The following is a 25797-nucleotide window of genomic DNA, read 5'->3' on the forward strand; positions in this document are numbered from 1 at the left end:
GATCTCCTTATATATTGAAGAATAACATTTTTAAAGTAAGAATAAGGCCTATTTTTTAATTAAAACCCCAGACAGTCTCTCTGAATCGGATTGTTGCTATTTCTATCCCTGAAGCAGTGCAAACGAGAAACGAGTCAAATTTGGCCAGTACTCGTGACCAATCCAATAATCCCATATTCTGAAATTCAAAGTTGCCAGCAGCGACTTTACCAGCCCCGCCCCAGAACGGCCGCGGTAAGAGCCGACCTCCCAGGGCCACGTGTCCCTGAACTTCCCCATGCCCTTTGGCAGGCTCACTGCGGCCAGTGGAAGCGGCGGGGTGGGAGCGCGCGGGGATGCAGGACACGTGGGGCCCGCTGAAGGTGCAGCCTGGAGAGACCCGCAGACAGCACTCCTGGGAGCAGCAACCGGAAATGTAGCATTCTGGAAACATGAGCTCTAATCACAGGAGATTCCAACGTGATCCCGAAGGGGTAGGGTCCTGTGACAAAAGAAAAAAAAAAAAAAAAAAAGACAAAAAAAAAAAAAAAATCAGCGAATTAAGGCTCCGACTTCAGCGGCCAGCTGGCAACTCCAAAGAAGTCTCAAGGTCTCACAACAAAAGTGGCTGTGATAGGAATTAGTCCTCCAGAGAACTGATGTATGGTCGCCTTTTATGACAGAGATTACCGGGAAAGGACTTCAGAACACACAGGTGGGGACATTTTGTTATTCATGTTTACGTAACCAAGGATATCAATGTTTTATAGATATACTTCTATTTATAAACACCGCTAGCGGGTTTAATTGGATCAAGAGTGACACCTAGTGGAAAAACTTTGCTAAGCTCTATTTTCTATCTCCCCCCCAAAACTCAAATTACTTTATAAAATTATTCCACAGTATAATCAAAGTGTCATAATGCCCATGTCTTTGAAAATTGCATCCAAAATCCTGTAACATCAGTCTCCGTAAGAATAACAGCAAAAGGGGACCGAAATAGTGGAACTAGTTTTAAAAGTATGTATGTATGAAGAAACTGATAAGGAAAGGCAACAGTAAATAGAAATAAGACAAATCTTTGTCCCGTTTCTTTGGCATAGTATGAAAATTTTCCATCAGATAAAGAGAACAATTTGAATTTGACTAGGAGTCTATGAGTAGGACTTTTTGAATTGGAAGTAGGTGAAAAACAGTGGCCACTACCTCTGGAAACCCTGCTGAGTGGCCTGGCCCCTGGCAATTGTCCCCTTTGCTTGGGAGGTCCAGGAATCCACGCTTGCCCCCAGTCTATCAGCTTCTGCAATTCACATGTCCCAGCTTACACTGGAGCAGGGCCATCGGGATGCCATCTTGGCCTTCTAACCCCAGATCCTTTCCTCATTTTTTTCTGACCCTAAAATCAGGGCATATGACATTAACACCCAGTTGGACCATAAAACAGAGCCATTGAACTAAGGACTGCCACAGGAGATTCAAGATAGTCACTTGCTGCAACTACCTAGATGGGTATTTGCTCTTAATGATTTCCTTAAAGAATTTATTCTGTTCCCTAAGTGTCCTCTAGGATAATATTTTGCGCCCCTCTCCCCAACAGCAACTATTTGCTGCTGTTCAAGTGGAGGACTTCACCAGCCTTTCAGTAAAGTCTCTGTGCCCTCTGGTGCTGCCAGCTTTCTCTTAGTCTTTCATCTCTCCCTTGTCCCCGCCCCCCATCCCCAATCTGGTGGGATTGTAGCTTTCCAGTGTCTGATGTCTCTTCTTCGGCACTCCTCTCTTATCGCCTTCTCACAGGACTCTGGGCCCCAATGCAGGGTTTCCATCCCAGAGTGCTCCCTCCCAGCTGCCTCACAATGATTCCTCTGAAACTCACTGAGTAAACATCAATTTGCCGTGAAACAGCTCCCACTCGAGCATCTCCTTTCCACTAGAAACATGCACTTTATGACTCCCATGCCCGGTCTGCACCATGCTGTCGGTTTGCTCTGGCAGCCCTGTGGAGCCTAATGGTGTAATTCACTCCTGTTTGTTTAATTGGTTAAATCAGATTGAAATGTGTTTTTGGCAGGGGTATAGTGTGCTTGCTTGTGTGTATTTTAATTTTCACACACTCGCTCAATGCTGAGACCCAGAGGCGCAGTTTAAAAATTAAAAGTTTACAAAGCCATGCTGATGACAGTCAACAACAATGAATAGCCTTCACAGCCAGCAAATACTTAAAATAAGTTTCATTATCTTAAAGAACTACTGCTCTTCCAGGCCCAAAGAGGTATTGCTCCCTTCTTCAAGGTCCCCAAACCAGGCTGCACCAGCACCACCAGGAAAGCTTCAGGAAAAGACACAGTCCTGGACCCCATCCCAGGTCTTAGGAACTAAAACCTGGAATCTCTTTTTCTGCAAGCTCTCAGCCAGCCCCACATATTTTCAGTCCAGTGTCTGGAGGCACGGCTCTGAATCACTGCCCAAAGCTCACCTGTTTCAAAAAGGTGTGATAAAGCAATTTTTGCTTGTATTTCCCAGTCTAAAGACATGCATACCATCTTGATTTTTGCCATATCCATGTACCACCTGCACTGCAACTTACCTAATTTATCTAACTTATCTGTATCTGATTTACCTAATATATCGATTGACTCGCATTTTATATAAATGAATTTCATTTTTTAAAGTTCTTTCACTACTATAAAATCATAACTTTGATGTATATTTTTTCTAATTTTTCTAATATACAATATAATAAGTATATGCCATTAAAAACTGTTTTGAAATGCTTTTCCCTGCAACGACATGCATAGTTTTTGTACCAATGGTACACATACCATAGCTGAGAAAACACTGATGGAAAGAAATAATCTGTAGCCCCACTTTTCCTTTCAAAGATGGCCCTAGGGAAAATTATGAATAGGAGAATTTTGTATTGAGGGCTCCATTCTTCACCCACCCTCTGCTTCCTTTAAGCAATAACCAACTAGATCACTGGAGGTATGGCCCAGGTATCAGTAATTCTAATATAAAACCGGGGATAAAACCCATCATGCCATTTCCCTTTCCAAAGAAAATTTCTCCCCAATTAGGAACTCCCATTACCGCCTACTGCCTCCATGGGGCTACCTTGTATTCATTGATAAACAGAGGGTAAAAGAGCCACTTAAAATATTCTTACAAGTGCAAATCAGAGCCAAAAGGCTGATGTCTTTACTCCAGAATTCCAGGGAATACCAACCTCCAGGGCTGTCCTGTGTTCACACTGCAGTGATACACCTCTGCACCCACCATGGAAGGCCCTGGTTTCTTCCTTTCACCCTCCACCTCTTCTTATTCTATCTTCCCTTCCATTAGTTAAAAATAAATGACATACTTTTTTCTTATTTTGAAAGCAAATATTCGATGTAACAAAAATTAGAAAGAAAAAGTAAGTAACCCACAGAAACCTTTTTAAAGGTCCATAATACAACTGTAGAGACACTTATTTTAACCCTTCAGGTTATATATTCAGAACCCTTTCTAGAATATGTGCCAGGGTATTAGTCACAGATTAATGTGTGCTGAACTCACTGCTAAAAAAGAATGAGAGGTATTTTATTCTTTTTCATTCCTAAGCCAACTCTGCATCCTGAGCCTGAGCTCCATAGCTCATACACTTCAGTTGCAGAACTAGAAATGGAAGCTAGGGGGTGCAAGAAGGCTGAGGCCTCCCCTACCCAGAAGGAGGCTGGTGTTGAGTAGAGGAGGTCTAAGCCAGGAGGACAGAAGGTTCACTAGGGAGGAGGCCAGTGGCAGTGGGTTCTGTGAATGGGGAAGACCCAGGGCCCACCCGACAGAGCCTCCTGTGAATGGGGAATTGAGCCCAAGATTTTTGGCCTTATCCTATAGCATAAGATCCTCTTACCCAGTTTGGCTGAGGAAATGAAGCTGCCATCTTAGAAAAAGGATAATGAGTTCCCACAGAGACCTGACCATTTGTAACCCCTCTATTTGCTGTCCTCTATATAAAACTCAGCTGAGATGGAATTTCCAGCCAGTTCTGGTGAGTGGGAGAGGGCCAAAGTTACCTCATCTAGAACTCTTAAAGCCTATTGACCAAAGCCACTGAAAAGGGAGTTGAGAGGGGCTTCTCAGGGCAGTGAGGTTTTATATGGATACTTTTAAGGAGACATTAGGGCAACAGGGATCAAATTTGGATTGGATTCTGTCAAAAAGAAAGGGAATTTGCTGATGACTATCTTAATTTTCACCCTGAAAGGAAAAAACTGAAGTGAGAGATATCAGTTTAAAAAGATGGGGCACCTGGGTGGCTCAGTCAGTTAAGTGACCAACTCTTGATTTCGGTTCAGGTCACTATCTCAAGGTTCATGAGATCATGCCCCACATCTGCTATCAGCACAGACCCTGCTTGGAATTCTTTCTGCCCCTCTCTCTCTCAAAATAAATAAAGTTAAAAAATGTTTTTAATAAAAATATAAAAAGAAAGCAGCAGTCATCAGTGTTAGAGAAGATACTTAGTTATCTTTATGGTTATAGAGTGGCCTTGTCTTTATCTTGTTCCAAACATAGTCAGAATGTCACTGTATGAGCATTCTTTATATTCTGTAAACATTGTTAATTTCCACTTGGCAACATCATGATCCAACTGCTAGCAGAGCCATTTTTCACTTTTCTGAACAAAGGAAAGTATTTTCTCTTAGACCAAATTAATATCCATTATATATGTACACATAGATGTTTTTATAAATAAGGAGTATACTATACATACTGTGTGATAATCTAGTTTACCTAATAACATATCAGCAAGAGTTTTTCATAACAGTATTTATCTGCATCATTTTAAATGGGATAAACGGGTTTCCATTGTGTGGATGAGCCATACATATTTAACTAGTCCCATACTGCTCGACATTACATGCCTGTGTGTGTGTGTGTAAGTGCATGTGTGTGCGTGCACTGGTTTTCTTGGGCTGCCATAACAAAATACCGTAGACTGGTGGCTAAAGCAACAGAAATTAATTTTCTCAAGGTCCTAGAGGCCAGAAGTCTGAGATCAAGGTTATCAGCCTCTCTCCTTGGTGTGTAGATGGCTGTCTTCCTCTGGTATCTCCTATGATCTTCTGTGTGTGTGTGTGTCTGTGTTCTAATCACCTCTTCTTATAAGGACACCAGTCATATTGGATTAGAGCCCAATTATATGACCTCATTTTTATTTTTATTTCCTCTTCAAAGGCTCTATTTCCAAATACAGTCACATTCTGAAGTAATGAAGGTTAGGATTTTAGCATATGCATTGGGCTGGGTGGGTGGGGGATACAGTTCTAGAGGTACAGTTTGTGTGTGTGTGTGTTTATGCTTTTGTAATCAATGTAGTTATGGATATCTCCATATCTAAGATTTTGTGTATATCCACAGTTAGTTCTTAGGATACATTTCTAGAAGTGAGATTGCCAAATCCAAATAGGACCACAGTTCTAAGGCTTTGGGCAATATTGTCAAATTGCCCTAAAACAGTTGTTACAATGTACATTCTCACAAAGATGAGTAGGGGAGATTTTAGCCCTGTGTCCTTCAATGTGCTTTGTAGTGTTGCAATTATCTGCTTTTATTGGTTTTACATTTGGTAGATTTATCCACCTCCATATGAGTTCAGATGGCCTCAACATGTTAGTGAGACCAAAACTATCCATTTAATTGCTTCACAAGTAAGAGTTTTCATCACTAGTTAATTAAACAAGTCAAAGGGAATGTCCTATTGGTAGTAAATCAGGACTGATTTCCGTACACAAAGGTCAACATGTTAAAGTTAAGCTGTTGATGACAAAAATAGTTCCTTGATTTATATCTCAAGCATTTATTATTTGGTACTCTATGACATTCCAGTAAACATTTGTTGACTATAGTTTAAACACTATCTGATCCAATTAGAATCGTTCGGTTGCAAGTGACAGAAAAACTGAATTTAAATGGCTTAAGCTAAAAGGGAGGTGGGGGTGGAATTCATTGACTCATGTAACTGAAAATCCTGGAAGACACTATAGCCACAGGTGAGGCTTCATCCTGAAATTAAAGTCTGCCGCCAGGATCCACCTCTGTTTGGCTGCCTTGGGACTGGCTCGATGCCTAAGCTGTCTGTGGTGGCCTCTGACAGTCTCAGGCTTTGCCATAATAGTCACAAGATGACTGCAGGAAAATCAGAAGGAAGTCATCATTTGATACTGGGCAGGAAAACAACAAATACCACCATTCTGATTCTCCTAGAATTCTAGAGCTAGTAGGAAATTTGGAAATCGTTAAGTCTAATGAAGGTGTTTGTTTTGTTTTGCTGGATCAGAGATCTTTTGTTTTCTTCACACAAGGTCTTATGATGAAGCAAAACACGTAAAACAGAATGAAATTGAGGTGCTTAGGTTGAAACCAGGGTGGGGACCCTAAGCCTCAAATATTTCACCCCATCTCCTTTTCCTCATCCTACCTGAACCTCCCACAAGATGCCCTGGTCACTCTAGAGCAGGGAAAATGAGGCCCCGAGCACATGCATGGCTTGCTCTAGGACAATAGCACATGAGTGACAGAGCCAATGGAACTCGAGTGCCCTAACTCTGTCCCCTCTGTCTTACTGATTCCCTCACCTCTGTTTACTTCTCACTGCCATTTTGAATATTGTGTTTCACTTCTATTTTTGATTTAGCACCTCTGCCGCCACCAAAGGAAAAAAAAAAAAACCAAGTCAACAGAATTGGAAGGCTCAGTTGTCCACCACGGGTGTAGAGGCACAGCCCTCGTGGCTCCACCCATAGTGGATCATTGAGACAGACTAAGGACCAACCAGATTCAAAGTTACACTGAGCTTCTGTATTCTCCAAGTCCACTTGAGGTTTTTATTTTAAATCACCAAGATGATGCCCCAAATCAGTGTTTCTCAGGGTATAACTTACAGATTTTGTGGCTACTTCTCTAAGATTCTCTTAGAAATTCCTGAGTTTAGAAGATAGTTTTGGACAGGGTGCAGGATGAGCAACAGAAGCATAGTGAACCAAAACAACAGTCCTAGGGATAGCTGTCCTACGAGAAAGGAAGGTTTTCAGTTTGACTTTAAGGGAAAGAAAAGTTTTCTTTTAGTACATAGTTGAGAGTTAAAGCCATTATTGAGAAAGAAATTAAAAAGATGACCAAATTTATGCAGATGCAAAAGGAATCCTAAGTGATTAAAAATAAAATAAATACTTTAAATAACTAAAATAAATAAAAATAAAATAATAAACAATACCATCTATGTCTGGTGAGAAGTATACCCCCAAAATATCACCAATACATTTCATTTGCATGTATAGCCAAGGGATAGATATGAGGAACCAATGTAATTCACTGTAGACTCACTCTCTCTCCCAGTTTTAATTAAAGCTTTTCTTATGCAGAAGATTAGTGACATAGAAAAACTGCATTAATAAATTTTCCAAATCAAACAAAATAAAAGGTTAAGAGTCATTGGGAAACTGGGTAACTTTCAGAGCCCCACAGATACAAGATTGTGGGTTAAAGCCAATGGATAAATGTCACAAGAGACCAGGAGGGGAGCAAGCCTCTCCTTTGCAAAGAACAAAATTTGGAGGGTCTCATTAAAGATAACTCCTCCTTTATATGGAGGAAAATAATTTCTATCAGAACAATGCTTTCTAGCAAAACCCATACATAACCTTTTTCATTGTACACTGGTATTCTGCAATTAAAAGCAATATTTAATTTGCTGAAGCTAGATATGTAGAGTCTCTCCAAATATTCAAGGTATAAAAGGAAACATTTTCCCTTGAACATAGAAGAAAAAAATTAGGAGAAAACTGTGTGTGTGTGTGTGTGTGTGTGTGTGTGTGTGTGTGTGTGTACACACACATCCCTTTCAGATCCAAACTCACTTTGTGACATTAGTAACACAGAAATATATTAAACCTATCATTATTTGTGGGTAGAATCCTGAGGTCTAGTGCACAGAGAAATGTGACTGTCAGGAGAAATAATTCAGGTCAGGGAGGCATACATTTTTTTCATCTTTGTGTTTGAATCACCAAAGATATTAATTCATGTCCCCCTGTGACCACTCACTTCACAGTTCACACCTCAGTTTTTTGTCACTTGCTGTTACAATTTTATATTTACTCATCCATCTTTCCCACCACCAAACTCGGCAAAGATGAGGACTGTACCTTACTCATTTAGGATCCGGAAGGTCCTAGGAAAAGGCTTATGCCTCAAGCATTCAACAAACTGAGCAGGCACTCAATAAATAACAGGCAGAAAAGCGATCAAATGAATTGTATCAACACCCCTTCCACACTTTGATTTTCTGCCATTTTTACGTGTGTGTGTGTGTGTGTGTGTGTGTGAATTAATAAAAGGTTACGTGTAAATTCCAAAGAAAGATTGGGTCAGAAGATTCAGAGACTATGGCCAAATAAGGATTAGGACTGTGGAAGAAAGTTCTAGAAACAGTGGGTAAAATTAATTTATCCCCAACAATGACTTTTGCCTTTCTCCTTTGTCAATTTAATAAAAAAAGATAATTAAGCCTAAAAATGCAGCATTGTCAGGGAAACAGCAGCTGAAGACAAATAGGGTATACCAGAAGAGGGCACTCTTATCACAGATATTTACAATTAACATTTTTTTGAACGTTTGCCCACAGCAGGGCCAAGGGAGAAAGCCCGGCATTCTTTCCAAAGGAGCTCATAATTCTCCCAGCCAAGCAAGGAAAAGGAAAAACACCAAGGGTAAAAAATCTAGAGAACAATGCCAAAGGTGATGACCATGCTCCCTGGCCATTGCAGTCTGGAAGCAGAGCTTTATATGGCTCTCAAAGGACTATTTACCTCCTCCTCACTAAAACTCAAAAAAAAAAAAAAAATGCCCAAGGGAAACCATACCAAGCCAACCACATTCTGGTCTGCATTGACCCCTCCCTCTGTATTGCCTTTCAACTCTTTTTATTTCCATTTATTAGAACAAGTCATTTCATTCTAGGGCCAAACCAAACCAGGTTTGGGGACATCTGCCAGAAATCTGTAGTATTAAGTGATAGTGTTCTACTTTTTAGGGGAAGAACGGTTACATTCTCCCTTATGCCCCATGGACAGTGCCTGGGCTTCTGAGCTGTGGAAACAGATGAACCCTAATCTCTGCCTTCACCCTTCTTTGGGACAGTTGCAGACTGTAGACCTTTTGATTATCCTCTTCCTCTGACAGCTGTTATTGCACATGATTGATCCAGAGATTGGGAGGTCAGTACCCCATCTCATCCTGTCCCCAAAATCCTGTCTTCCCCAAGACTAGCTCTGTTTGGGGATTTCACGTTGTGTCCAAAATATATCCTTCTTCTAGAGTATGTATGACTCTACAATTGCAACTCAATTGCCCACCCTGATCCAGCCCTCTTCATTCCTATGAACTCCTAGGGGGTGTCTCCCTGCTCCAGTCCTGGTCCTCGATCAGTCCCACCCCCCTTCCGCCCCCACCCCCTCACCCCCACCATTGCACTGGAGTTCCCTTCCTAGATAAAGATCTGATCCTTGACTACTTCAGCCTCACTGCTCATCATTCTTCCCGTTGTTTACTCCAGCCAGATTGGCCTCTATGTTGTTCCATGAACATAACTGTGCTGCTGCCTCAGGGCCTTTGTACTTGCTGTTCTCTCTGTCTGGAATTGTATTCTCCAATACCCACATGATTCATTCTCTCACTTCGTTCAGGCTGTGCCTAAATATCATGCCCTCCCTGACCATGGGCATCCAAAGCAGTACCTGCCGTATTACCCTCTACCCTCTTACTCCTCTTGCACTGTTTTATTTTTCTTCATAGGATTCATCACTCCTTGACATTATGTTATGCAGCCGATTGTTTATTTCTGCCAGCTCCATGAGGGCAGAGACTTCGTCCCACCTTGCCCAGGGCTGTATTTGCAAGTACCTGGCACTTTGGATGCTCCCAACAAATATGTGCTTAATGAATTAATTAAACCATACCTTTCATCCACTCAATTCTATCCTCCACCCCCTCAGGTATTCCTCATTCATTCCAGAATTAAACCAAACCCTACGGTGTGGCATTCATTCATGGCTGATAATCTGACTTTCTTCTCCTTTTCTGGCCTCATCTCTTATCACACCTTCCTCCCCGCAATGGACCCTGAACGCTAGTCAAACCTAGTAATATACCCTCCACTCTCATGCCTGCAAGCCTTTGCTGCTGCCTTATGTTCCATCATCATCTGTTGAAATCCTGCTAATCTCTCGAAAACCTTCTGACACACTATCTCCCCACAGAGGAGACATCTCTATTCTCCCTCCCATCCCAGCCATTGACAGTTCCATCCTTTGACATCAGTTTGTACATCTCTTACATTATGTCCTGTGTTACAAATTATTTCTCCATTTAACTTTCTCTACAAGTAGACAAAATACCTCAACCAGATATTCAGTCTTTTAACTCCCAAGCACATACAGCAGGGGTCTCAAACTCAAATGCCCACAGAAGCTAGGCAGAAAGTGAATTTGGGTGTATTTGTCTGCTTGGGCTGCCATAACAAAACACCACAGAGCAGGGGTGCAAACAACAGAAGCTTACTTTCTCACAGCTCTGGAGGTTGAAAGTCCAAGATCTAAGGTGCCATCAGCATTGGTTTCTGGTGAGAGCTCTCTTCCTGGCTAATAGATGGCTGCCTTCTCTCTGTCTGAGGGCCTTTCCTTCTCCTCTGTATACACATGGTAAGAGAGAGAGCGCGCGCTCTCTGGTGTCTCTTCCTCTTCTTATAAGGACACTGGCCCTAATTGCCTTCTTTTTTTTTTTTTTTTTTTTTTTTTTTTAAGTTTGTTGTTTGAGAGAAACAGAGACAGTGCAAGTAGGGAAGGGGCAGAGAGAGAATCCCAAGCACACTCTGCACCACCAACACAGAGCCCAATGCAGGGCTTGAACTCACAAACTGAGCCAAAGCCAAGAGCTAGACCCTTAACCAACTGAGCCATCTGGGCACCCCGTCCCCCCTGCCTCCAATTGCCTTCTCGAAGGCCCTATCTCCACATATGGTCACACTGGGATTCGGGCTTCAAAACATGAATTTTGGGGGACACAGTTCAGTCCATAACAAAGGGCCAGATGGGGTTTAAGAGAACTGGAGGCAGTTCCCCACTCATATGGGGGAGCTACTACTCAGCTCTAGCACACGATCCCAGGCCTGACACACAAGCCTCATATTCCCCAACCTTCAAGATTTGAAAGAAACTGAAAATTGTAGGTGAAATTGTAGGTGTAATCTCTTAAATTTAAAATACCGGTAACCAATTAAAACACAGACTTAACTTATGACAGCAAAACATATACCGTCCGCAGGCAGGGTTCTGCCTGGGGACCAAGAATTGGCAGTGTCCTGGATCCTGGGCCTATAGTGCCGGGCCTATAGCAATGCCTTGTTAAATGGTAAGCAAATGGTTCACTGATGTACTTGTGTGCCATTGTTTGGAAAGCTCTGAAATGAAAATGATTTGGTGGCGAAGTCTGACTTCTGACTTCTGGAAAGACTGCCTACTCCTCCCCCGTTTTCCGTTGTGTTTGTCCACTAACAAGTTCTGCTGTCACTGCCCGCCTCTCCATTCCCGTCTTCCCTGCTCAGCCACACAAACCAGGGCAGACCCTTCCTTGGGGCTGCAATTAATAGGGGAGAGGGAGAAACTGGAGTCAGTTCACAGAAAGCCGCAGAAGAGATTAGAGGTCTGAGGAATAAAGATCAGGAGAGGTTAAAGGAGCCAAGGTAATTCTGTTCAGAGGCGAGAGGGTTACAGGGTTAGCCAGCAATGGTTTTCAAGTATATAAAAGGCTCGTGCCCAGGACAGTAATGAGCTGTTCTCCCTACTGAGAACAGAACAAACAGAAAACAGACTCCAAATGCAACATGGGGATTTGGATGTTTTTCCCCCTAATATAGGCATTTGTAAGGACTTCTGTGTTTGAATGGACCTTTACAGTGGAAAAGTTCTTTTTTTCATTCATTATCTCCCTTCTGGTTGTAACATTCTGTGATCCCAAGAAAGTCCTGTTAGAAAAGATTGTTCACAGTGAAAGAACGAGCTGTAAGGTGAAAGACTTTCATCTCTTCTAAGAAGATGGTGATGTGATGTTGCTCAACGAAGAATATAATATTTCTGTATTTACCTATGAGATTCGCTTCATACAGAAAGCCACAGAAATCCAAATGACTCTGGTAATATGTTCAAGGCCACAGATGGCTACAAACACCCACATCTTCCCCATCATGTGCTTTCCAGCTACATACTGAGAAAGCTAGGTTTTCTCCACTAAACGAGGAGGGGTAATGAAGATATATAAACAAATAGATACACATGAGCAAACAAACAACCTGTTCCTTAAGAAGTGCAGAGTCATGGTCCTCCAGGACAGAGATGAGCTGCCCTCGCAGGACAGCTGGACGTTTCCTAGGAGCCTCTGTGGTGACTTAACATTTTCTTAACTTGGGAAGTGAAAGGGACAGCAGGGGAAGGCGTTTGTCTTTGGCAACTCTGGCAAACCTGAGCTAAGGCTCCAAGGAATCCCCTGGCAGAACAACACTGGTAAAGTCCTGGATGTTTCCTGTGTGCGTCCTTTCCCCTCTGTGGCCCAAAGCCCCCCAGCCCCCGTCCCTGGACACCTCCACCCATAGCGGGTTCTTTTTGCCAGGTGCACCCACGGAGAGGGTTAATCAGACCTGGAAGCCAGCCTGTTATCTTTCCTCGCACACTCTCTGACCAGGAATTCCAACCAAAGTGATGTGTCCTTGCTCCTTTCAAAGACCGCCCGTTGTCACATAGCTCGTGGGACTGAATCTGGAGGATTTCCAGGGTTTCAGATAAACACACGCCCTCACACTCCCCGTGCAGGTAAAACCTGCCTGGTTAGTCTGTGACATTCGCTCAGTCCCGAATTCGTCTTTCCTCCTCTTTCTGCCACTTCCCAAGGCTTACCTCTTTACCCCAATATCGCCTAATTACATTTTTCTTCTTGGTGGACTTTTAAGGGCACTCAGTACCATATTTTCATATGATTATATTAATCAATGAGGACAAGAATGACTATCAACATTAAATCAAAGAGAAGTGTTTTGGGATGCTGTGTTTCGTGTGGTAGGACTCTATCTGAAGGGTATGATAAGGAGAGGGGATTCTGTTTAATTATAGGTCATAAACTGTTGCTGGACATCTGGACTCAAGGAGACTAAACCAGGAATTTGGAAGGCTAGCAAACATGACACAGGTACTTAAGACCATGAATTTAGAAAAAGCTGAAGGGGCATCTTATCTTATTGCTGATTGTTTCCTCCGATGCTGTTATGCTCAGTGCTATTGTGCTCTGCACTGGCTTAAACAGCCTAAAAATGGAGGGATGAGGTCATTGAATCTACTTTTTTTTTTTTTTTTTTAGTGTTTTATTTGTTTATTTTTGAGAGAGAGCATGCATGTGTGGAAGTGGGGGAGGGTCAAAGAGATAGGGAGGCACAGAGTCTGAAGCAGGCTCCAGGCTCCGAGCTGGCAGCACAGAGCCCGACCCAGGGCTTGAACCCACGAACCATGAGCTCGTGACCTGAGCCAAAGTTGGACGCTTAACCGACTGAGCCACCCAGGTGCCCCTTAATCTACTTTTAATGAGTAGAGATTAAATTACTCATTTGAAATTCTGTCGCATAAATTTGGAGCCAGAAAAACTGGGTTCTAATCCCAGATCTGCCATTTGCTGGGAGAACCTGGCCAAGAAATGTCCATCTCTAAAATAAGGACCATACCAACCTCCAAGGTGATTGTAAAAATTAATTTAAATAAAGATACATCATACACATAGCAGTTGTTAGCACGTTATCTTTTGAGAGATGGAACGCACCTCTCTAGATTCCAATCAAACTTACCTTGAAAGTGCACACCAACAACCTGGAATATTGTGGCAAAGGCAGTCCTGGTATGGGCTCAGAGATTGTACTTCCAGTGTATTTCACTGAGGTACAGAGTGTGTTCAGTGTATCCTGGGCAACCTCCCTCTGTCACCCTTCCTCCATCTTCCAGCAAACTCATCCATATCTGCCCTGCCCCAAGGCTACTCCTCTTCTTACCCTCTCCTTTACGTATGTATGTATTTCTTTATTTTCATTTAATTTTCTTTATTTTGAGAGAGAAAGAGAGAATGAGCAGGGTAGGGGCAGAGAGGGGGAGAGACAGAATCCCAAGCAGGCTCTGCACTGTCAGCAGGGCTCGAAGTCACACACTGTGAGATCACGACCCGAGCCAAGATCAAGAGTCAGACCACCCAGGCACCCCTATCCTCTCCTCTTTTTTTTTTTTTCTTTTTTAATGTTTGTTTTTCTTTTTGTGAGAGACAGACAGAGCACGAGTGGGGGAGGGGCAGAGAGAGAGGGAGAGACACAGAATCCGAAAGCAGGCTCCGGGCTCTGAGCTGTCAGCACAGAGCCCGACGTGGGGCTCGAACTCGCGTCTCTTACTGCAAGATCATGACCTGAGTCAAAGTCAGACGCTTAACCAACTGAGCCACCCAGGTGCCCCTTTCTCTCCTCTTTAATCAAAACTCTTTTTCCTTTGGGACTGTGATGTTTTGTACATGCTCAGGCAAAGGTATCATCAGTTCCCTCATCAGCCAACTAAAGAGTAAATGAAAAGCTCCTAACTGCACTAGACACTCAAGAGGTCTAGGTAAATGTGAGTTCTCATCCCTCATCTATGAAATGAGAGATCTGAACAAGGTTACCTCTAAATTCCTATAATTCCACAGAAATTCATAGCCAAGTGTGAAGCCAGGGTATATTTGCGTGCTGGCAGAAATTTTTTAACCACCCACACTCCCTCTAATTGGGACTAATCTCCAGTTGGTAGGTTAAGTGATATTTCAAGATACTGAGAGAAACTGGATTGCCCCCAGCCCCCACACGAAGACCACAACAGTATTAAGCTCCTCACCACCCCACTTCTGAAAGGTGACTGGCCCTTGCCTTGAACACAAATATGATTAGAGAATTAAAATTAGGGTTACCACCTGTTAAGAATATTTGTGGACAGTCCAAGGAACCATAGGTCAACTTCATCCTAGAGGGACCCTTTGATCAGAAGCTGTGTCCTCAGGTTATCAGAAACATGACAGGCTTTTTGAGCAGACTCTAAGAATGGCCCAGGCACCCCAGGCTTCTGTAGCATCTCCTGGATTCAGGCTAGGGTGAACTGACCTCAATACGGCACTTGACATTAAGTCAAGTTTGGAATTCTGTGGCTGGTTTGTCAGGCAGAGGACCATCCACAGGACTGATGGCTCCATAAGAGCCCGGTAATGAAATTATGTGCCTAGGATACACAGCTGGCAATTATACTCTCTGTGGATCACTTCAGGCAGCAATAAAGATAAAGTGCTTTATAATGTATTCATTCATTTCAATATAGTCAGTAGTAATGTTAGAAAGTGGTTCATATCAAGAAAAGGCTGTGAACTGCATTTGAAAAGGAAAAATGTGTTTTCTTAAAGGGATTATTTTGGAGAACCAAATGCATGTACATGAGATGCTTCATTAAATCGTAAGTCAGTTTGGCAGGTGATCCTAATATGCTCCTGGCAAAAGTGGGAATTGGAGCCATCGAAAGAGTGGAAACAAATGAGCTACAGGTGTTCCTTGTTTTTGTTCTGGGGCTCGCTTGGATTATTATGGGCTATATCAAATATATTTCAAAAAGTTTGTAGTAGATCATCCCAATAAGCAGATTTCAAATTTCTGGGAAGCATCAGATATTTATTTGATGGACACACAAGAGATAAAATGTGGTTTCTAGGATGTTCTCTTGGAGACTCAGCAGCTTCTGGGTAAATACCCTATTCTGAAGCTGTTCTCCCCCCCTCTCTCCCGGGAAAGAGGTCACACAGGGGGAAAACTGGACTCTTAAAGGAAGGTGAAAAACACTGAGATAACCACCCAGAGAAGGGGATTGTCTTAGGAGAGGTTCTTCTGATACTTATAAAGAAGGTAAACCTAGAGAGCACCAAACGGGGTCCCTAGCCTTGTAATCCTGCCAGCCACCATCTAAACTATTGTTTCTTCTAAGCTAATCCATGTTTTTTTTCTTTTTTTTTTAAGTTGGGTTTTGGGGGGGAGGTTGTTTGTTTGTTTGTTTGTTTAGAGAGAGAGAGAGAGAGAGAGAGAGAGAGAATCTTAAGCAGGCTTTATGCTCAGTGGGGAGCCTGACAAGGGACTCAATCCCATGACTCTGGGATCATGACCTGAACCGAAATCAAGAGTCAGATGCTCAACTGACTGAGCCACCCAGCCCCTAAGCTGATCTATGTTTAAAGGTAACTCATCGGGGCGCCTGGGTGGCGCAGTCGGTTGAGCGTCCGACTTCAGCCAGGTCACGATCTCGCAGTCCGTGAGTTCGAGCCCCGCGTCAGGCTCTGGGCTGATGGCTCGGAGCCTGGAGCCTGTTTCGGATTCTGTGTCTCCCTCTCTCTCTGCCCCTCCCCCGTTCATGCTCTGTCTCTCTCTGTCCCAAAAATAAATAAACGTTGAAAAAAAAATTTAAAAATAAAAATAAAGGTAACTCATCATCTTCCTTTTCTTCTTCTTCCCAAATTAGCCTCCTTTTTTAACTTTCCTATTTCATTTACTTAATTCACCTATCTGTTGAGAACCTATGTGCCAGGTACAGTGTTAAGGGCAGAGTTAAAACTGAGGCACAGTCTTGGGTTGCCTGAGAGGCTCAGTCAGTTAAGCGTCTGACTTCGGCCCAGGTCATGATTTCACAGTTCATTGGGTTCAAGCCCCAGGTTGGGCTCTGTGCTGATAGCTCAGAGCCCGGAGCCTGCTTCAGATTCTGTGTCTCCCTCACTCTCTCTGCCCCTCCCCGATCACGCTGTCTTTCTCTGTTTCTCAAAAATAAATAGCTGTTAAAAAAAAAATGAGGCATAGTCTTTGTCCATTTGCCCTCACATCCTAGTAACAAACAAACAAAACAGAAAATAACCAAACAAATGACTAAATACATAATATATTGTTAGATGAGGAAACATACTAAGAAAAATCAAGCAGCGTAAGGGGAAAGAGAGGAATGGAGTGGTCAGGGAGGGCCTCTCTAATGAGGGTACATTTTAGCAATGTCTGTGAACCTGCAAGAACTTTAGGGGAGAGTAATATTTTCATGTTTAGTGTATTGGTTGAAATTTTCAGTTTTCAAATTAGGAAGGTAAAATAAATGCGGGGAGAGGCAAGGTAGGGACTGAGAGTGAGGAAGCAAGTCAGGTGGATAGCTGGGGGAAGAAAGTTCAGGATGGAGAAACTGGCAAGTAGAAAGGCCTTGAGGTGGGATTTTGCAGGCCTTGTTCAAGGAGCAGCAAGGATATCTGTGTGGCTGGACAAAGTGAGCAAGTGGGATGAAGGGTAGGGCACGGTTCTCGGTTCTTATTCCCCTCCAGCATGGAAACTACAGATGCCTTTTACTCCTCCAACCTTTTCCTTGCTTCATCCCACTATATTTGGTTATCTTTTCTAAAGGATGATTCTCTAAAATCACCCTCTCCCCACTCTCCCACCGGAATGCAGGCTCCATTCGCTTTATGCCTGGATTACTGAAGAGCATCCTAACTGGCCTTACAAACCCGTGCAGCAGCATCTATTGCTCTAATCACTTTAAGCTTCCAGATTAATCTTCCTAGAGCATTGCTTTCATCAAATCTTTTCCTCCCTTGCATAAAAATGGCTTAGCATTACCTATAGGACAAAGCTCCTTAGCGTGCCCTTCCTCCATTCCTGCCTCAATCTGGCCTCAACTCCATCGCTCTGTGTCTCTGTTCCCACCTTCCCAACTCCAGCGACCTCCCCCCCCCATCATGCCGTATACTGGGTGTCCTCACTCTCAAGCCTTGAAGCCCAGCCGAAGACCCACTGTAGCCCCTCCCAAAAAGATTGTCTCCTCTCTTGAACAGCTGGCACACTAAGTCGCAGACATATCTCCAATTTACTGCCTAATGTACAGCACTTATAAGGCTCAGAGCTTTCTTCCTTAGTCCTAGCTCACTGGTTATACTAAATTCGTTGAGGCCGGGAACCAGGTCTCTACATCCTATACATCATTTGAGTGTCATGTATTTACAAGCCATTCTTTATATTATATGTGGTCAATAAATACTAACACAGAAAAAGTTCTAGGTTGTTAGGCATTGAATTGGGGGAAAAAACGAAATAAAATGATCGTATTATGTCAGTGAAGCCATCCTTTTTCTGCAGACAAAAGGGGCTATTCGATGCAAGGTCATTTTCCCTGTCATTTGGAGGAAGGTAGCCCAGCAGCATGGTCTCCGACATCTTATTCTGTTCACCCCTACATTCAGTAACTAGCTACCTAAGTAATCAGATATCTTACATATTTGTTTTAAGCACTGAGTATACGTAACTACAAACTTTCTAGGGAAATGCTATCAACGTGACTGAATAAAATGTAGAAACTGTGCACAGCGATGTGGACTTCTAGTAGGGAATGCTAACAGATCTGAGGAGCTTTATAGAGTGAAAAGATACATTTCTTCAGTCTTCAGTACCAATATCAACAGGTGGGCAACAGCAATATTTTTTTCCTACACAGAAAGCTCACATGGGTGCCAGTAAAAACATAGGCGAAGTTCATAAATCTTGCATTGTTACGGAGAAAACATAAAATCTCATTCATGAATCAAAACGTTTCTAACAAGAAACCAAAGTAAAAATTCCTTCCACCTTTGAATGCCTGATGGCCTTGCACACAGTTGCCCAGCAGAACTGAACTGTCTGGACAATATTTTATGTGTGTTCTTTGAAATTAGCACCTGCTAGAGTCTTTGAAGTCCTGTCTTTCGAAATCATAATAACCATAATTAGGTTTAAAATAAAGGATGCAAGAATTCTGTATTCAATTCATATTTCATCTGGTTTCGGCAAGATGAAGCCCTTGAAGGGACGGGTAGGTGTGTAGGTGGCTGGGCGGGGCTGGGTGGCAAATCATTAACTTTGCCCTTTCTCTTACCTTGATTCCTGGAAAGCCAGGCTGCTCTGGTTACACCCCCCCATGAAGGCTCAGGACAAGACTTGCTCATGATGACAGTAGGCAAAGGCCTTTCCTGACACGAGATGCAGCGGCCCGTGTACCCTCTGGGTCTTTCCACTAGCTGAAGCCTCGAATTCCTTCGTTATTGGATAATTTGTACAGCTTTCTTCCTTCTCCGTGAGCCCGCAGGAATTCTAAGGAAAGATAATACTTCGAGCTGTCTTGTATATCTTAGGGCAAAGGTTGAAATTCTAGGTTTACAGGGCCAGGCAGGGCTAGGAGGGGACGGAAGCGAACAGCTCCAGTGAGCCCCGGCAACATGGCCCACCTTCCTCCTGCCAAGTCTGCTGACATTCCCGAAGAAGCCCAAAAGCCACTTTTCTATGTGAAATCCACCCCCTCCCTTTTTCTAATGTTGACAACTAACTATGGCTTGTTAAAACACCGTATAGATCAGGGGCAGGCGGGTGGCTCCGTCATTTAAGCGTCGGACTCTTAAACTCAGCTCAGGTCACTATCTCACAGTTCATGGGTTTGCTCCCCGTGTCGGGCTCCGTGCTGACATCATGGAGTCTGCTTGGGATTCTCTCTCTCCTCTCCCTCTCTCTCTGCCCCTCCCCTGCTCGTGTGCTCTCTCTCTCTCTCTCTCTCTCTCAAAATAAATAAACATTAAAAAAAAAAAAAACTGTACAAACCAGACCAAATCCAGCTGCAGGCCAGCAGTGAAACTTGTTCGCAAGCTCGTCTCAGTACAGCGTGTGGGCAAAGGGTGGGTAAGAGCCAGTATCCACCTGGTAGACAAAGGCAAGAGGGAGGGGCAGTGCTTCAGAGAGAATGCAAAGGTCTGGTGAGTTGAGCAGCTTTGCCAAAAATGTGCTCTGCAGCAGTTTGTATGGGAGCCCGTCACCGGGAGGGAAGGGATCACACAAGGAGCCTCTGGTGGCAGCCTTCGCCACAGCCCCTTCGCCCTGAAGGCCCCTTCGCCCACAGCCTCTCTGCCTCTACTCCACCCTTCATTCAGGCCCACCTTATGCCATTCCTGGGCACATTTAAAAATATATAAGTTATGGCGTTGCCAATATAAAGTCAAATATGAACCAGGTTAGAGTATATTCATTTTTTTTTTCTTCTGATTTTAAAAGAAATTTACATTTTTTTCTCGGGCCTTAGGACCGGGCTTACAGCACCTAAAAGATAAAGTTGGTCCTGCCTCCAGCGCAGCAGTGCTTGGCTTAAATGCCAGGTGAAAACTCTTGCTTATTAGCTACTGGTGCGTGTCACTGTAAAAATGACAAATCAGTAGTCACGTTAGGAGGCAGCTGCGTTGCTGTGGACATAAGCATAGGCCATAAAAATGGAGTGCGTGGGTTCAAATCCCAGCCTTGCCATTTGTAATTTAAGTGACATCAGGCAAGTCATCTGCCCTCTCTGTGCCTTGATCTCCTTATCCATGAAGGAAGAATAACAATACCTCTCTGGGGATCACCGTGAGGATTAAATGGGTTAGTATATGTAAAAAGCTTAGAAAGTCACCTGGCAAAAGGAAGAAACAAACGTTAGGTATTATTTTGTTCTGTTGTGTTCCCACAACTGACTGGCTTTATGGTTCTGAATGTTGATGAAATTACTGCATTAACATGTAAAAACTCTTGAAGAACCAAGCATTCTCTGGTCACGAAGGCAATAGCTTTATCTAGATTCCCTAAAGGTAACAACTCTATAAAATTCGAGAGGTAGATGAATATCTATGCAGGCTTGGCTTGGCTAATTTTTCATTTTATTTTGTGTTCTTTCTTTCCTGATTTCCCCCATTTGTCTCTAAAAGAAGTTCAAAGTGGAGACTTGAACTTAGAAACTTATCCATGGATTGTGTTTTATATCCTGAAGAGATATGGTCTTTCAATAAATATGCCTTGCATTTATCAAGTGCCTAGCAGCCTTCAAAGCACTCAAACATTATACAATGTTATGCACTTGAATTAGCTAAAAACAAGAGGGAATTTTAGAAAATTTCATGACACTGGGAGGACCCAGAGTGCCGATCTCCCTCGTTGTCCTGGGGTAATCGTCAGCAGGGATTTCTATTGTTATCCAGAGAGGCATAGAGTGAGCAGGAGTCTCTCAAGTTATCAGCCCATCCCTCATTTGCTAAACACACAGTTGTTTCCTCAAGGTCATGTTGGTGAGTCTCAAGCTCTTCATGTCTAGTCTTGCCATCTCTGTCATCATTTTGCATATGTTGCTTATTCTGAGTTCTTTTCTATGAATCCACCCATACCTGTAATGCTAGAATTGTTGCAGCTAAAGGCAGTTACAGACTTTTGTGCAGATTTTACATTTCTTTTGGTGGAAACAAAAAGTGGTGCTCAAAACTGCATGTTAAATGAATGAACAAAAGTCCTTTAAGCTGTCATTTCATGTTATCTTGTGATCATGGACTTCCTCAGCATTTTATAAAGCAGGAGGAGGAAATAGAGACCCTCGTGCATTATCAGGTTCTCAGCCTACACGTACTCCATATGGTTCATAGCCACATGTGCCATGAAGCATTTCTATTTCCAAATATTTATAGATATATTAAAATGAGTGTTGTTTGATTGCAGAAGAGCTAGCAACAATGTATCCACAGCCACATAATTTGGTGATTCCTGAAGATAAGAATAAGGGAGGTCATGTGGAATTATGAGCTATGCTGAGCCTGCATGCCTTGCTCTCTCTACATAATCTACTTTTAACTGCTCAAAACTACAAAATATATATATATGTGTGTGTATATATATATGTATATATATATATATATTCTCATCTCATCTGAAAGAATGACTCAGCTTTATTTTTTAAAGTTTGTTTAATATTTATTTTGAGAGAGAGAAAGAGCACAAGCAGGTGAGTGGCAGGAAGAGTGGGAGAAACAGAATCCCAAGCAGGCTCCACACCATCAGCACAGAGCCTGATGTGGGGCTTGAACTCACGAACTGGGAAATCATGACCGGAGCTGAGATCAAGAGTTAGATGCTTAACCGACTGAGCCACCCAGGTGCCCTAGGAATGGCACAGCTTTATATCTCTTACACCAGCCAAGAAAAAAAATGCAGCTTTCAAGACACAGCTTTATTGTAGTCTAATAGTTCCCTTTCTAAAAAAAAAAAAAAAAAATCAACAAAAATCTCTTGCACATTTGCAGAATACTTTAAAATCAGCAATTCCTCCCAATAGTATTGTTAACTCACTTTGTAGTGAAGGTGCTAAAGAAAGTTTGAGACACATTATGGACTTTTTATAACTCACATTCTATTCAGTTGTTGGGTCCAGTGAGCCATGCTGTGTTCCTAATGTTCAAATAGATGTCTGAATCTTTCTTTGGGCCAAAATAAACCAATTGGTTGCATCAGAAATAGCTGCTTTGTTAAAAGCCAGAGTCATTTATAAACAGAATGGTCGTTTCCTTATAGCAAAAGAACAAAACCCGTTACTAACCTATGCTCACATATGATGTTCAGCTCTGTGGGCCAAATGCAATTCCCGAACATAAGCCACGTCAGCATTAAGTGCTGGATACAGGCTAATATATGGGCTCTTTTTAACTGGACTATTAAGTCCATTAACATTTAATGAAACAATTTTACCTTTACCCACAAAAACACTCACAATGCCTTTCCATCAACTCCCTAAAGGCAAAACAACATAAATTTAAAAGAAAAAGAACTATGAAGCTTTGCTCAGTGCAGATGATTTCCATAGGACAGGTTAAGTCCTGAATTTCTGTCTCAGTGCAGTCCATATTTGATTTTTACTACAAAGATAAACTCAAACTGGCAATTACCCTTTGCTAACCTTACCAAATAATCTCAGCGTGAAAACACTGGCATTTTTCTTACTATAGTGTAATCTATATAGAATTAACTGAAGTAATTTCACAAAGAGTCTTAGTAATCCATTTCACATTTATGCTATGAAGCATTATCTTTAAAACTATCATGTTAGTTATTTTCCCTTTACAACAGTCTCAAAGTAAAATTATATTCACTTTGGCTTGAATGATGAAGAGCTAGAAACCAAAGTCCTTTACAGAGATGCACTGTCACATTGACACAGAGAGATATATGTGGAATGCAGGTAACTCAGATTGTCTGGTCATTTGTGCTTTTTTTCCCCGTTACCTTCAACACGTACATGCACTAGTTTAAACTTATTTTTGTTCTGAACCTATGTCTGCATATTTTTATGAATAATATTCCCAAGTCCTATTTTGAAACTTCTAACGTGGAGAGAAGAGAAATTGGTCCCCTTATTAAGCTTTTTAAAAAAATTATTAACATATTCTTATTCATGTTTCTTAGCGTGATGCACTAGCTGGACAATTCTATAGATTTAACGACTCCATATCCACTCCTCCAAATCTGACGCCTTTGGAAACAGCTCTCCCTCAGTTAAAAAAAAAAAAAAAAATCAACTACAACTACAAAAAACAAAAACAACCATGACTCCTAGTCATGTTTTTGGCAAACCTATTTAATAATCTAATGATTTAAAAATACATCATATTTTTTTAAACACCTGTCTTGAAAGACCTCACATAGCAGCTTCAGGGATTTGAATACCTTTGAGAAACCTGAACATCTAAAGGAGTTAGTGGGACTGATGCAGTCAAGGCACTGAACATTTGACATGGCAGTTGTAGAACTTGTAAATGTACCACAGTAGGAAGCAGCTTTCCATGGACTTCAAAGAAAACGGCAGTTAATTATCTAGCTTTCAGGAGCGATGTGGACTTTACCATGACAGCTGTTAGGCGAGGACACATGGGCATCTCCACAACCGAACATCAGCTCGTGTCATTGTTTGGCTTGGATCTCATTGGAAAGAAATGCTTAAGGTCTCAGCTTGGTTCAATTCAAATTAGTCTAAGAGTTTTCCCAGATGGTTTCTCAGCACAAGCTTATTTCTCACCCCCAGAGCCTGTGCCTCGCCATCACCTCAGATCTGCAGTCGACATGCTGTTTGCATATGCTCAGGCTCCATTTTTAATGCCATGCGTGGGATATATCCATTTGAACTTTCTCCTCCCTGTTTTTATTGTGAATTCAACCTGGGAGTCTTGCAACTTAGGAGAGAAAAGAAATGCTGCTGCTTTTTAATCTCTCTCTCTCTCTCCGTCTCCCCTGCTCCCTCCCTCTCATCCACCCTCCTCACTTTTTTCACCAACAGAGAAGATTGGCTGTTTCTACCTGGTGCATAACCGGTGGGGTGTCTTGGGGCGTTCTTCATGGCGGGCCAAATATAGTGGGCCCAACTATTATTTGGCTTTCATGAATCCTAGCATGGCCTGGCTTGTCCACAGTTTCCCAGAGCATCAGCTCCATTATGGAGCCGGTCAGCCTTCATATCAGCCATGACAAATGCCCAAAATAACCAAGTTCATTCTTGGCCTCTCCTAACACCACCTCCCAGTGGAGCATTGTGGTCACAACTGTGCACTTTGCTGCATCTAGCACTATTTTTAGATCCAGAACTCATCCTTCTTGAACAATGTCAGGTCGTCCATAAACACAGGGGATGTGCCCTCAAGGAAAGAAGGCGAAAAGAAAGTAAAAGAATATATTCCTTTGATTAGACCTGCTGGAGATAGGGAAGGATGAAATTTGAAGGGGAAAAAGTGAGGGGCAGGGTTATAGGGTTCAGAAAACTGATTAGAAAAAAGTTGAGAGAAGGAAAACTTCTCAAAAAAAAGAAAAAAAAATGAAGTGCCAAACTGTTTGATATCATCTGAACTAACTTCTTCCCTTTCAGAAAAATGTCTGCCTTTAAGTACTCTAAGTTAGTGAGGTCTTGCTGTTAAACTTAGAAAGTAAAAAGTAGAAAGAAAAAAAAAACCACTTGAACAAAAATCCCTAGCAATTGCTGATCTCTCATTGCCATTCACTTCAATCAGCCCCATACTGTTTCGTGACATGTCCAAAGTCCCAAATGAGGCCTTGCTGATTTCAAGCAGTCGGTAATATATGTGCAATATATGCAGATTCATCTTCTGGGGACTCCAAAAACCCGGACTCTTCTAGTCCCTCCACCTCCAGGAAACAAATATCAAATGCTTTCATCTTTCTAGTAGGAAAAATGTTTTCAAGCTGCTTGTAAAATGTGGGGTGTCAGTGATTTGACAAAAATATTATACATATTTATTAATTACCTTTAAACATGTTTCTTTGCAGTTTTCAGCTCATCTTAGATTAAGTGCTGAGCAGAAACTGGCTTTGTTTCTTGCCGCCAAATTACACAAGATGCATAAATCTTTAATGTTCTTGGTTTCCTTTAGTGACTCTGCTTTCTTCTAAAAGTGCCCAAATACCTCTGAAACGCATGCAGGATAAATTCCCAAGATGCCAGGCTTCGGGCCAAAGTACACAAAGGTGATAGGCTGCAGCTGCTTCCTTCTTCCTAAGGAAAATGGTGCAAAGATGCGAGGCACTGGATACTTGACAAACGTGTGATTGCCAGTGTTCAGGCTCTGTCTTCTAAGGAGATGCTGAGTAGACCATGTTAAAGCAAACTGCTTTATGTGGAGAGTACATAGTTAATTAAACCTATGTTTGCTAGTCTAAATAAGGCAATGTGTGATCAGTGAATCATAAAAGCTGAGAATGGGAATGTACTTTAAAAATCATATGGCCTTGGAGTGCCTAGGGAACTCAGTTAAGTATCCAACTCTTAGTTTTAGCTCAGGTCGCGATGTCACGGTTTCATG

At 42.3% G+C, this 25797-nt stretch overlaps 1 protein-coding gene across 2 annotated transcripts in view; it reads left to right on the forward strand.

Annotated features, from left to right (window-relative positions):
- Nucleotides 1–551: 551 nt before the first annotated feature.
- Nucleotides 552–25797, forward strand: part of GYG1 (glycogenin 1) — a 75925-nt gene continuing 50679 nt past the window's right edge. The window contains exon 1 of one of the 2 annotated variants that reach the window (XM_086674500.1): nucleotides 552–694. In XM_086674500.1, coding sequence (XP_086530626.1) covers nucleotides 643–694 — 52 coding nt within the window. In that variant the 5' untranslated portion in view covers nucleotides 552–642. The remainder of the gene's footprint in view (nucleotides 695–25797) is intronic. The other variant, XM_086674501.1, reaches the window with a different exon arrangement.

This window comes from Puma concolor, chromosome C2 (genome assembly GCF_028749965.1).
Source record: "Puma concolor isolate L17-30 chromosome C2, mPumCon1.1.hap2, whole genome shotgun sequence".
Taxonomy (NCBI): domain Eukaryota; kingdom Metazoa; phylum Chordata; class Mammalia; order Carnivora; family Felidae; genus Puma; species Puma concolor.